The following is a 12,678-nucleotide window of genomic DNA, read 5'->3' on the forward strand; positions in this document are numbered from 1 at the left end:
AAAGAAACACACTCCATCTTCCTTCCTTCCTTCCTTCCTTCCAATCCTCCTTGATCTCGATTTTTCTACCATGTCCGGCTACAACCAGAATTACGGCCAGGAAGGCTACGGCCAGCAGGGCTACGGCCAGCAGGGCCAGGGCTACGGCCAACAACAGGGATACGGCCAGCAGGGCCAGGGCTACGGCCAGCAGGGCTACGGCCAACAGGGTCAGGGCTATGGCCAACAGGGCTACGGCCAGCAAGGTTACGAGGGCCAGCAGGGCTACGGCCAACAGCAGGGCGGCAGTGTTGGGGATTACTACGGTGGTCAGCAACAGCAACAGTCATATGACCAGCAGAACCAGTATGGTCAGCAGCAGCAGTACGGCGAGGGATCGCGTCAGTCTGGGTATGCACGATCTTTTTCTTTCTTCTCTTTTCTCTCGCACAAATACTAATGCCGGTCTTAGGTATGAGGGCGCTCCCGGTGAGGCAGGAGAGGGCGAGCGTGGTCTGGGAGGTGCCCTTGCTGGCGGTCTCGCCGGCGGCTTTGCTGGTCACAAGGCCAACCACGGTATTCTCGGCACCATTGGCGGCGCCATCCTCGGTAGCATCGCCGAAGACGCCTACAAGAACCACAAGAGACACGAGGATCAGCAAGGTCCCCCGGGTTACCCCGGTGGTCCTGGTGGCCCCGGTGGCCCTCAGGGTGGCAACCCCATGGACAGCTTCGGCAGCTTCTTCAAGCGATAGACCAACACCTGTCTGTTGTCCTGCTTTTCTTACGACCATCGCCTCATGATCTTTCTTTCGCCGCATCTTCTGAATTCTTCCTACATCGCTCATGGCGGTCTTGATTTACCATGAAGGCCCCACAATCCTGCCTTCGTGCTTCCATTACTCCTTGTATTCAACTCTGCATATATTGTTATGCCTCTGATGCTTTCTTACTTGCTCTTGTCATGATACAGGGTTGTGGCTGTTATGGAATTTCACCTCAAAGATACCGCAATAAATATTTCATCCTTCAATAAAAACTATCGAACTCGTAATTCTCAAAGAAGATTATACTGTATGAAATTATGCGAATCAATAATACTCCGAGGCGAGATTAATATGAGCAAGATACTCTGTAAATACTACAAACGGTTATTAACGGAGAAGGCCAAGGCATCAATGTGGCCTGAGGCATCAGCGCTGACCGCCAAGCCACATCAAAACTTCTCGGACAAAGGATCGAGACCTCAGAACAGTCGAGACCACCAGCCCATCATGATTGTCCGGCAAGTGTGCATGCGGCAGAGTATGTATAAGAATTCTGATTCTCTCAGCTTACATATCTAATCATTTTTCTAGGTCGCCAGCTCCTTGCCCTCAACCGACCCCGTGTTTTCTCCCGTTTCCTCTCAACCGATGAAGGGCGGTTTACAAGCATTCCTGAAATCCGGTCTGCCTCTGAGCCGGAACAGTACTCGCGGGATGCCTCAAGTAAGATATTCTATAATATATATATATAAGGCTGATGCTGACGTTTGATGTTAGAACAAAAATTCCGCAGCCTGGGCAGCGCCGTCAAGGAACCGTACGAACCGGAAGATATCCTGCGGAACCCGCCTACCCCAGGAGACATTACATTGGAACTGCTACTGGCCTCGCAAACGCACCTAGGCCACTCGACGTCGCGCTGGAACCCGCAGAACTCAAGCTACATCTTCGGCATCCGCGAAGGGGTGCACATCATCTCGCTGGACGTGACGGCGACACACCTCCGGCGCGCGGCCAAGGTAGTCGAGGAGGTTGCGGCGCGCGGCGGGCTGATCCTCTTCGTGGGCACGCGCAAGGGCCAGAAGCGGATCGTGGTGCGAGCCGCCGAGTTGGCGAGCGGGTACCATCTCTTCGAGCGGTGGATTCCGGGTAGCCTGACGAATGCGCAGCAGATCCTCGGCCACTGCGAGATGAAGGTTGTCAATGCGTTGGACGAGGTGCTTCCTCAGTTCAGCAACGGCAAGAACAGCACCGCCGGGGCTGGAGGGGCGGCGGAGGAGGAGGAGGGGGCGGAGCGCCCGGCCCTCAAACCAGATCTGGTTGTCTGTCTGAACCCGCTGGAGAACGTGGTCTTGCTGCACGAGTGCGCCCTCAACAACATCCCCACCGTGGGTATCATCGACACCGACGCCGACACCACAAAGGTCACCTATCCGATCCCTGCCAACGACGACTCCCTGCGCAGCGTGGGCGTCATCGCGGGAATTCTCGGCCAGGCCGGCTATGCGGGCCAGCTGCGGAGACTCCGTGAGGCCGAACACGGGAGGTTGACTTATTCTCCTACATTCTCTGCCAAGGAGACGTGAGCTGCTTTCAGTTCTTCTCTCTACAAATCTGTATTATATCATTCAAATTGTTGCATTAATGGTCAGTCCCAGTATATGATATATAGCATACTCCTAGTACATGATGTATATCTTGAGATACTATCTATCTAGAATCATCTCAATGCTCGGATCTAGCTATGCTTCACAGTATAAACGACACGCCCCCTATCATCTTCTCCCTTGTAAACAATCTCTGCATCACGATCAGAGACAACCCGTCTCTCGTCTCCGTGATGAAGAATGATATCCAGGTCCTTCCACGCCGGCACGAACCCGGCCGATTCGTCCCTCTCGAACCCGACGACGATCCTGTCCTCCGTCGAAGAGTAGGAGAGGGTATACCGTGCGATCTTTGGTTGGAGCGAGATGCCATCATCCTCCATCCACGTCGACTTGAACACGGTTCCATGCGACGTGCCCCGCGGCGGGAAGATCTCCACGCCACGATAGTCATCTTCCTCGGTCACAGCCTTTGAGGCACGAGTTTCGTCACCGGGCACGCGCGTGTGCACGGGTTTGCCCACGGGGATGGCCGCTCCGATCTTCGCCAGGAGGGGGATGCTTTCCTTCCAGTTGGAGGTGATCTGGACCCATTGCCCGGAGGCGAGGTATTCGTATGGAGCGTTCATGTTGACGAAACCGTAATCGAAGCCTCCGGAAGAAGAAGAGGAAGACCGAGGCAGATAGACTTCCGCGACGGTTTGGCCTGGCTGGTAAACGCCCGCGACGAGCATCGCGTCGCCAAACCAGTATTGCTCGTCACCCTGCTTGAGACGCGGAGACCAAACCTCCGGGTCGGACTCGTGGTTCCAGCCCACCCAACGCTGCGGCGGGGAGGCCGACAAGTGGCTTTCCAGGCCGAGCGAGTAGATGTACGGGAGGATCTCGTAGCGGCGCTTGATGGTTGCGCGCACCAAGGGTGTGATCTCCGGGTACATCCAGGGCTCGATCACCTCTCCGACGGCGTTGTTGGTGGGGGAGGTCTTGAAGCAGTTGATAGCGAAGCGGGGGGAGTAGATGCCCAGTTGGACCCAGCGGAGGAGAAGTTCAGGCGAGGGTTGGGGACCTGGTTGTATTAGCAAATTAGCAACCGTTGCAGACCAAACTTTTGTCTCTACGGATATGGACGTACCCTCGAATCCTCCAATATCATGCCCGGTACACTGGATGAGAGAGAGTCCCGAGTTCAAAGAGAGAGCGTTCGACCCCCGCATGCTCTCCCAGCTGGTCATGTTGTCGCCACTCCAGGTACTGGCTGAGTACCGCATCGTGCCTGCAGTGGCGCTGCGCGTCAGCACAAAGGGTCGCTCCGTCGGTTCCATGGCCAGCAGGGCATCATGAGACGACTTGCACATGAGCTCTGTGTGCACGGCGCGACCCCAGAGGCCGACAGCCTTGGAGGATATTTGGGTCTTTGGTGCGACCATCTCGTCGTCGGCACGGATCTCCCACTCGTCGTTGGGCAAGGTATACTCGTTGTTGTCGTTCCACATGCCGTCAATGCCCTCACGTTTGAGCTGCTGGACCCCGGCATACCACCACTTGAAGGTAAACGAAGAGGTAAAGTCAAGATGGCAGCCGTCGCCTCCCTCGCCGCCGCCAGCACTCCACAGACGCATAGTGCCCTCTTTGCCCGTCTCGGGGTTGGTGAACAAACCACCGGCATCAACAAGTTTCTGGTAGTCCGGATGCGAGGCCAGCACAAACGGTTTGATGTTGGTGATCAGCCGGATGCCTCGTGCGTGGTACTTGGCGATAAAGGCCTCCGGGTCCGGGAACCGGTGACGGTTCCAAGTGAAGACATTGCGCACTTTAGGTTCCGTCGCGGCGATTGAGTAGCCGGAGCTCATCTGGTGCGCTGAGCAGGGGATATCGTGCTCCACCAGCTTGTCGGCAAAGTCCATCATCCCCTGGTGGGCCGGAGGGTCATCCGTCACGGTGTACTTGTACCCGCCCGAGATGTATCCGTACGCCCAACGCGGCACCAGCAGGGGGAAGCCCATCAGCTCAGCGTAGGACCGCACGACCTCCCGCAGCGTTCGACCAACGATCAGGTACTGCTCGAGGCCGCCGTGGTCCTGGCGATAGGCCTTGAAGTGACCCCAGAGACCATCGATCTCGGAGCCCACGGCCCAGGAACCACGGGCGTGCGTGGTCGAGAAGATGGCCACACACCCGGCGGGCGTCGCCTTGATCAGCAGCGGGACATGCTTGTACAGGGGATCGGTCTTGTAGACGTCGTAGCCGAACGAATCCGTGGCTGACAGCTGGAAATGCCGGCCCGTCAGGTCCATGGGGGCTCGCTTCTCGCCCAGGCCGACGTGTAGCGCCTTCCGGTCGTGCACGCTGTAGTAGGCAATCCCCTCACCATCGGCGACGTACGAGCGAAGAGGCAGGTCCTTATGGAGGGGCGCCGTCTCTTCCCCAGTCCACGACAACGAGACGACCGGAGTCTGTTTCCACTCAACGACCGCTGTCACGTCGTCGACACAGATCGTCTTTTGTGAGGGAGTGTCGTTCTTGGTAGCAACGGAGGCATCTTGCAGGTCTGTCTGCGGCTGGCGGACACTGGGGTAGGGAGGCAGCGGGTGGTTAGGAGAGGAAAAGGTGACACGAAACAGACGTGGCCGAATAGCTTCGAACGTGAAGTCGAAGGGCTGTTTGGTGGTGCTCGAGCGAAGGTGCACCTGAGGGGAATTCGAGAGATCGTCCACAGGCTGGTAGCCCCGGGGGCAGGTTTCTTTCTGAGGCATGCTGAGAACTCCGATTGAACTGAGAAAACAATTCGCACAGTGAAAGCTACTTGGAGCTACGGATCTATTATTATTTAAGTATTAATTGCTGGTATTCCCTCTCACCACCAGTACTGCTTCCTGTCCTCCTCACCGTGAGGGGATAATTACCCCACGTGAAGCACCATACTCGGGGTTCGGGCTTCATCTCCGTTGATCATCTACGATAATTCCTGGCTTGTTTGACAGACGTCTGCGGCGCCGGCGCGGACCCAATTCTTACTGGAAGGGCGATTTTCCTCCCCATAAAGTGGACACTCGCTCTGGACCCCCGAAATCCGAGAGCCGCCAGAGGGAGACACCAAGAAGTACCAAGAGGTACCAAGAGGTACCAAGAAGGACCTAGAGCCAGAGAGCTCCCTATTCCGGTATGGGGGCTTTCGCGTATTGAGGTCACATGGACTGATGGCTTCAGTTACCGACATTCAGTGACTAACAGTATCCCTGGCCTCGACTGTCCTGTTCTCCGACTGGTATATCCGATAATAATGGCCGGATCTCGGAAGATTCCCCATTTCCCCATCTCCCCATGGGGATGGCACAGTCTAGCCTAAGGGCGTTTATAAGGGACTGCTGTCTCCTGTTGGGAGGCCTTCTCTTGGGTTAGCTCTCACTCTTGATCGATTCCTTACAAGTCCTTGAGCTTACAAGTTACTGAGAACTAGTACTAGCTATTTCTTTCGATGTCTGGAGTTACCCCCAAAGCCCAGGACGACCATGTCGCATCGATCGAACAAGTCGAAAGAGGAGGGGGGGTTCAGGGAGTCCAGGGGGCTCAACACCCTCCGGAAGACGAAGCGCTCGAGCTGATCAACGACCTTGGACACTCGACCCTCCTCACGCCGGAGAACAATGCCCGTGTGCTTCGCCAGATCGACCTTCGGCTCCTCCCAGTCATGCTGGGTATCTACTTCTTGCAGCAGATGGACAAGTCGACGCTGTCGTACGCCTCGGTCTTTGGGTTGATCGAAAAGACACACCTGCACGGACTGGAGTACTCATGGTTGGGGTCGGTGGTCTACGCCGCCCAGCTGGTCTCCCAGCCGCTCGTGGCATACCTCCTGGTCAAAGTGCCCCTGGGCAAATTTCTGGCCGTCTCTTGTCTCGCCTGGGGGATTGTCCTCTCGTGCATGCCGGCTGCGAATAATTTCCCCGGCCTACTCATGTGTCGCATGTTTCTCGGTGTTTGCGAGGCGGGAATTGGTATGATCATACTAGATACTACTGCCTTGCCTTACCTGCCTACTAATTGATGAGTCTTATAGCCCCTGCATTCATTGCCGTGACGCAGATGTGGTATCGACGACGTGAACAGCCGATTAGACTCGGATCATGGTATGCGATGAATGGAGTGGTTAACATGGTGAGACTTCAACTCTGGTTTCTTCTTTTTTCTGCTGCTCTACTTCTCTTACTAACTGGGGTAGGTTGGCAGTCTTATCACGTACGGTCTGGGGCATATCAATTCCTCGGTCTTCGCTCCTTATCAGGTAACTGCCTACCCTCAAAGTATAGGATACTATATGATCATGTACTGATCGAAAGATTATTTTTCTGTTCTTTGGATTGATCACTGTGGGCTTCTCGGCCTTCATCCTGTAGGTGCTTTGCCTCAGTTAGTATTGACTTACACTAATGAGCAGTTTCTTCATGCCCGATTCCCCGCTGAAATGCAAGTTCCTTAATGAAGAAGACAAGCTCATTGCTATCGAGAGGTTGGTGGATTCCTACAAAAGATGAAAGGCAGGACTAAGGGCAGACTCCGCATGAACCAACAAGGCATCGAAAGCCACCACTGGAAATGGGACCACGTTAAGGAGGCCGCACTAGACCTCAAGTCGTGGCTCTGGTTTTCCCTCATGTTCTCGATTTCGTATGTTGGACAAATCCTTGAGGATGGCATCCCCCTTTTACTAAGTGGAACAATAGCATCCCCAGCGGCGGTATCTCCACGTTTGGTGCCTTGATCATCAAGAACTTCGGCTACGACTCCTTCACCACTATATTATTCAACATCCCCTTTGGTGCCGTGCAGCTAGTTGCGACCATGGGCGGTGCCTGGCTGGCGACGAAGCTCAAAGTCAAGGGCCCCATTCTCATTTTCCTCTGTCTGTTCCCCATCGCAGGCTGTGTGATGTTGCTGCAGATTCCGCACACGGCGGCTAACCGGGGAGCGCTCTTGGCCGGTTATTATCTTGTAAGTCATCCAAAGAAGGAGAAAATTAGAGAGATAGGAAAAATATCTAACGGGTTTAGATCTCTGTATATCCTGGAATCAGTAAGGAAGCCCCTTCCCTAATCCGATCTTTACTGACTGTTTAGCCCCCCTGGTCTACTCGTGGTCCGCAGCCAATACCGCGGGCGAAACGAAGAAGAAGGTGACGACAGGTATATTCATCATAGGACAGTCTGCGGGAAATGTAAGTGAACCGGGCCCCCTACTCGCCAGACTTGTCTAATAAATCAGATCATCGGCCCAAACCTGTACACTACGGCCGAAGCACCACTGTACAGACGTGGACTGATTTCAAAGTAAGTCTTCTGCTCTACAAAATAGTGTGTTCACATATTGACCAGATAGCCTCGCCCTATTCTGCGTTCTCATCGTTCTCTGCAGGTAAATATCTCCCTGATAACCATAGACACAGACAGAGCTTTAACCGATCTTCTAGTATGAACATGGCGTACCTCTTTTTCCTCAACAAGAAACACGAAAGACAGCGCGTGGCCCTCGGCAAATCAAGCACTGTCATAGATGCCTCTATGGACGCTGTCACACACCAGGATAAGCAGAATAGTACCCTGCAGGCTGTGGCGGAGGATAATGTGTTCAGAGACCTGACAGATCTGGCGAACGAGGATTTTGTCTACGTATACTAGCCGCGTAACGATCTAAGCCAGTTTGAAGTATAGTCCAATACAAAGATCTATTATGAACAAAATGAATTTCAAAAACCATGACATAAAATAAACCGGAATTTGTAACTAAACCGTAGGAAAGCCATCAATAGCCGACATCGGTACCCCGCTTCCCCGGATCACCTGTCAACAGGCTCGACGGTCAAAAAGACTAGGGGTCTATCTAATGCAAAGGGAAATCTAGCCTAGCTAGCTTTTCAATTGACTACATCCATCTAGAGAAATGGAAGAAGAGTTCGTCTGCTTGCCAGCACCGACTGGAAAGAAGCGGATCCCAGTACGTCGTTTGTACCGTCGACTAGTACTGTCCATTATTGATGCTGACACCTGCCTAGAAAGCCTGCAGTGCCTGTCGACAATCAAAGGTAGATAGATAGATTATACCGATTACGAGGATCATGCAGTTTGCTAATCAATAGGTAAAATGTGATGGGGAAAAACCGTGCTCAAGGTACGACAAGATACCAATTGTCCTGTGTCTCTCGTACTGACCGCCTGTTTTCAGATGCCACAAAATGAAGAAACATTGTGTTTTCTTCGTCATCCCTAAGGATCCAGCAATAGAGTATGTCAGGCAGCCCTAGATTTCGTGGTCTTTGCTGTTGAGCCAATCGTTTATTTCCCTTCGTCTGTTTAGACGCCTTGAAAATGTCGAGAGCGAGGTCCACAGGCTGAGAGAACAGGTGGACGAGATCAGCTCTCTGCTCCGGCAGTCGGTTTCGACTTCCCAGGTCCTTCAGGAACTTTCTCAGTCGTCTCATGGGAGACCCGAGAGTCAGCAGGTGTTAGATTCAATGGCAATCACGGGATGTGAAGCAGCGAAGGCCAGTCCGGTCCACTCACACACTCATTCCCATCTGACTGGTGAAATCCCCGTGGCTTCCCTGCTGCAATCACCGTCTGGGAAGAAGAGGAAACGATCCGGATTCGAGGTCCAGAATGAACCGGTGGCGGATTTCATCAGCAAGGGTTTGATTACAATCGAGAACGCACGATCGTTTTTCAAGACGTACGTAGCCCTGGAAGCATTGATTAGTATTAACTACCTGCTAACCACTGCTGCTGCAGATTTTTCGAAGGATGCGTCAGTTAATGATGGACTTGATACAAATCGATCATAGGTTATTAATAAATGACAGGATAGATCCATTCCCATATTCGACCCGGTCTACGATACCTTTGAATCTGTCCGGGCGAGGAGCAGCATTCTCTTGAATGCCATCTGCACCATTGGCTGTCGAGTAGAAGCCAGTCAGTTTTGCTCTATTTTCTCCAAGAACACAGTGTGCCAATTCTGCCAATTCTAATGCTGTAAGTATTAGGGACTAGCTCAATGTCTGACCTTCTTCACGCCGAGCTTAAGAAATGGATCAACGTGATCATCCAGAATGAGCGATTGAGCTGCCTCGAATCGGTCCAAGCCCTGCTGGTCGTCGCCTGCTACTCAGCCGAACGGTCGTTGATCCTCTCCTTCGCTACGCGGATGGCACTCGACCTGAGACTTGAAGAGGCTTATGAAGAACTCACGCAACGACTTGCCCTCAGAGAGGAGGGGGGATTTTTCGATGTCGAGCAGCTTCTCATGCGGAAATCGAGGACGTGGTTTGGTCTCGTCGTGTTGGAACATATGTATTTTCCCTTCTTCCCCATCACAATCAAGTTCTAATGGGCTTTATGCAGATTACGCGTGGATGGAGGCAAGCCTCCCGGTATCCGATTACTGGGACATGCGCGACGGTGTCGTCTCTTGCTCGGACACCCGTCCTCGACTGTTTTGGACTTGCGCTTGCTATCTCAGGTGGAGGTGTGAACGATTTGATTGACATTCTCAGAAAATACATTCATTTTCTCAAACCAGCTAACCATATCTGGGTTTATAGTTGAATGTCTTACGAGGTAACTAATAGAAACCACAATCCTGTTCTGGATGGCAGCCATGCTGACCCCCCCAAGCCACGATAAACGATACGCTGGCCACTCCTACAGACCTCGACAAGGAAGATATTGTCGAGTTTGTCCACGGCACCAAGGCCGATCTAGATGTCTGGTTTGAGTGAGCATAAATTTACCTAGGAGGCACTTTTCTTTGGGGGGCATAACGCTGATCAATGACTGCAATCATCACCAGTGACTGGTTACGCATTATCGGTAAGACAACTTAGGTCATGTGTGTGTTATCACTATTTTAATGCCTTTCAGCGAACTCTTCTATAGACGAGCAACCGTACCTTGATGTCGCGGTGCGGGTGCAAAAATGCTGGGCCGAGATGATGATGTACTGCAAAGCTCTTCGGGCCATGGGGGTGGAGAATGTTGCGTAAGTACTTTGGAAGATACACGAAGAGAAAGAGAGAGAGAGAGAGAGTGTGTGTGTGTGTGTCGTGCTGATCTATATCTATAAAAATTCTAGGACAATGTCTGCAATTGAGCGGAATATCCTCTTCCTCGCCAAAGTCTCGGCGCGAAACCATCTACGCCTGATCACCGAGACTCCGCACCTATATCTCGCTCAGCTCAAGTATGCGATGGACTTTGTCTGGGCGAAATGCGCGTTTTGCTTCTTACTCCTTTTGAAGCTGTCCCGTCTGTTACCGGAGGGGGAGGACGAGAACGACCAGCTTCTCGCGGAGGGGAACAGGCTCGTAGATGAACTGACCAGGGTGGGCAATACCCCCAGCACCAGTACCAGTAACGGTACTACAAGCGCTGGTGGTGAGAACATGTATCTCCAGATCTTGCGGGTGAGTATAGAAAAGTACGGCCGCGCCCTGCGCGACGCACCCCCGGATCCTACCGGCCCAACGACCGCGCCCTTCTGGGACCTGTTCGATGCGCAGGCAGATCTGCAGTCTTTCGTTCCGGAGCAGTTTGTCTCCGAGTGGGATTTCCCGGGGCTGAATCTCTTCTACTTCCCGACGGGGTGGCAGGATTTCTTTGGCGAATTTTCCTTACGATTTGACTAGAAAGCTCTTTGGCAGGTGAAGTCGTATTATATGACCCGGGATGCAAATGACATATATGTATTTATAAACTCTCCATTCATCTATGTTAATCAAGCCAACGCTCTCATTGCTAGTTCGACCCTAGTCAATAACATTAGCATCATCATTAAACAAGCCCAGTAAGAAAAAAAAAGGAAGAAAACGTACACGGCAAATGTGCCCGCAGAAACAGGCATGGCTCGCAGCATGGTCGGCCCAATGCCCTTCCAGAATCCACCGAGACCCTCCATAGCATAGGTCTTGCGGAAACAGTCCCGCATGTTTCTGAATTGCTGCTGGGCGCCAAATCCGTCGGTCTGCATCTTACTCTTGACTACGTCAAGGGGATAACTGGCCAGCCAGAGAGCTTCGCCCGCCAGCCCGCCGTAGGTGGCGACCTTGATGCTGGAGATCTCCTCGCGCTTGACATTGTTGCGCTTCGCGTCCAGGTTCATCAGGTACTCGAAGGTCAGGAACCACATCCCGTACGCTTGCGCTTCGCGCAGCACGGTCACCACCTGTCCACGGTACAGGCCATGCGACACGCCGCCCTGCGCCGACAGCTTGCGGATACAGTCCAGCGGGCCGCTGTACAGCCGGTCTGCGCCGTGCGGCTGCGTCTGCAACCGGATACGGACGTGTTCGATCGGGCCGGATAGCACCGAGTTCACCACGCCCGCAACGCTACCAGCCAGGAAATACTGCCCGTACGAGAGCGTCGGGTCGGCGTATTTCTTCTGGTTGAGCTCTTCGAGGCGTCGCCGCGCCTCGTGGAACGCTCCAAACTGCACGCTAACCTATTCCTTGATTAGAAAAGCCCATCGGTCTTGTCTTGTCTCTCTCTTTACGAGACTCGGTCTGGACCTACACAAGCTCCAATCCCGATCAATGGCGTCAGCGTCCCCTTGTAAAAGGCCATGGGTCCCTCATTCTTGAGGATCTTGCCCGCGCAGTCCAGCGCGCTCGAGTACTGGGAGCTCGTTTGTAACCGGACCTTGACGATATCTACCGCACAATCAGATCTGCCGCACCCATTGCCTTGCACCATTACATACCAAACGGTTGACCTGTAGATAATTAGTACGAAGTTTCACCATACACAAAACGCAGACTGCCTCACCCAGAAGAACCTGTGCAATGCCGCCCGCAGCACCTGCGGCCAAGTCCTTGACCGTCCGGAGGCTACCGCTCTCCTCGATAAGCTCCACTTCCATGATGACTGATATCCTTCGGGGAGGGGGAAGAGGGGAGATGGGCGCCGGGCAGTGGTCACTGAGCAAGAGCAGGACAGGGAAACAGCTCGAGCTCTCAAAGCAAGCTCAAGAAGCGGTCGGTCCAGGACGCCCCTTCGCAGATCCTTTTATCGATGGCGCAAGAGCGCAGCGCTGATAAAAGGTTCCCCTCCCGGATTTGCGTCCTCCGATTCGGCCGCTGCGCCGATACACGTGACTGCTTCTCCGCGGCGGGCGGAAAAAGACCGCGGATACGGTATTATTGGTATTATCGCCGTGCTACTATGTAGTGTACCGCGAGGCCGCTGTTTATTACGTACTGCCGGTACTCTCCGCCGCAGGGCGCGGCCAAGCCAGCGGCTTTACCCAAACAGGGTTTTTGTCGTCTCCAGAAATAGCAA

At 53.4% G+C, this 12,678-nt stretch overlaps 6 protein-coding genes across 6 annotated transcripts; 4 read left to right on the forward strand and 2 right to left on the reverse strand.

The window, feature by feature from the left end:
* Positions 1-12: 12 nt before the first annotated feature.
* On the forward strand, positions 13-1,007 carry ASPZODRAFT_131044 (hypothetical protein). The gene is made up of 2 exons (XM_022722656.1): positions 13-390; positions 452-1,007. The coding sequence occupies exons 1-2, from the start codon at positions 71-73 to the stop codon at positions 732-734; spliced, it is 603 nt and encodes a 200-aa protein (XP_022582038.1). The 5' UTR covers positions 13-70; the 3' UTR covers positions 735-1,007.
* Positions 1,008-1,253: 246 nt separating this feature from the next.
* ASPZODRAFT_151016 (hypothetical protein) lies at positions 1,254-2,332 on the forward strand (the record flags this gene model as incomplete). The annotated part of the gene is made up of 3 exons (XM_022725693.1): positions 1,254-1,284; positions 1,338-1,469; positions 1,524-2,332. The coding sequence occupies 3 exons, from the start codon at positions 1,254-1,256 to the stop codon at positions 2,330-2,332; spliced, it is 972 nt and encodes a 323-aa protein (XP_022582039.1).
* Positions 2,333-2,484: 152 nt separating this feature from the next.
* On the reverse strand, positions 2,485-5,106 carry ASPZODRAFT_141119 (hypothetical protein; the record flags this gene model as incomplete). Its single annotated transcript, XM_022724719.1, has 1 exon — positions 2,485-5,106. The coding sequence occupies one exon, from the start codon at positions 5,104-5,106 to the stop codon at positions 2,485-2,487; it is 2,622 nt and encodes an 873-aa protein (XP_022582040.1).
* A 722-nt stretch (positions 5,107-5,828) lies between these two features.
* On the forward strand, positions 5,829-8,025 carry ASPZODRAFT_63825 (hypothetical protein; the record flags this gene model as incomplete). Its single annotated transcript, XM_022729186.1, has 12 exons — positions 5,829-6,348; positions 6,411-6,508; positions 6,573-6,635; positions 6,691-6,743; positions 6,789-6,860; positions 6,905-7,018; positions 7,075-7,342; positions 7,402-7,423; positions 7,468-7,565; positions 7,613-7,677; positions 7,727-7,762; positions 7,818-8,025. The coding sequence occupies 12 exons, from the start codon at positions 5,829-5,831 to the stop codon at positions 8,023-8,025; spliced, it is 1,617 nt and encodes a 538-aa protein (XP_022582041.1).
* Positions 8,026-8,287: 262 nt separating this feature from the next.
* Positions 8,288-11,027, forward strand: ASPZODRAFT_63086 (hypothetical protein; the record flags this gene model as incomplete). Its single annotated transcript, XM_022729125.1, has 13 exons — positions 8,288-8,341; positions 8,484-8,515; positions 8,570-8,629; positions 8,702-9,073; positions 9,133-9,148; positions 9,204-9,315; positions 9,381-9,693; positions 9,745-9,868; positions 9,945-9,960; positions 10,018-10,117; positions 10,193-10,212; positions 10,264-10,381; positions 10,475-11,027. The coding sequence occupies 13 exons, from the start codon at positions 8,288-8,290 to the stop codon at positions 11,025-11,027; spliced, it is 1,890 nt and encodes a 629-aa protein (XP_022582042.1).
* On the reverse strand, positions 10,658-12,336 carry ASPZODRAFT_24451 (hypothetical protein). Its single transcript, XM_022727966.1, has 4 exons — positions 12,166-12,336; positions 12,101-12,112; positions 11,914-12,050; positions 10,658-11,842 (listed from the first exon to the last, which is right to left on the reverse strand). Exons 1-4 carry the CDS (start codon positions 12,257-12,259, stop codon positions 11,117-11,119), a joined length of 969 nt encoding a protein of 322 aa, XP_022582043.1. The 5' UTR covers positions 12,260-12,336; the 3' UTR covers positions 10,658-11,116.
* Between the last annotated feature and the right edge of the window lie 342 nt (positions 12,337-12,678).

The sequence above is a fragment of the Penicilliopsis zonata genome (assembly GCF_001890105.1).
Source record: "Penicilliopsis zonata CBS 506.65 unplaced genomic scaffold ASPZOscaffold_5, whole genome shotgun sequence".
In the NCBI taxonomy this organism is placed as follows: domain Eukaryota; kingdom Fungi; phylum Ascomycota; class Eurotiomycetes; order Eurotiales; family Aspergillaceae; genus Penicilliopsis; species Penicilliopsis zonata.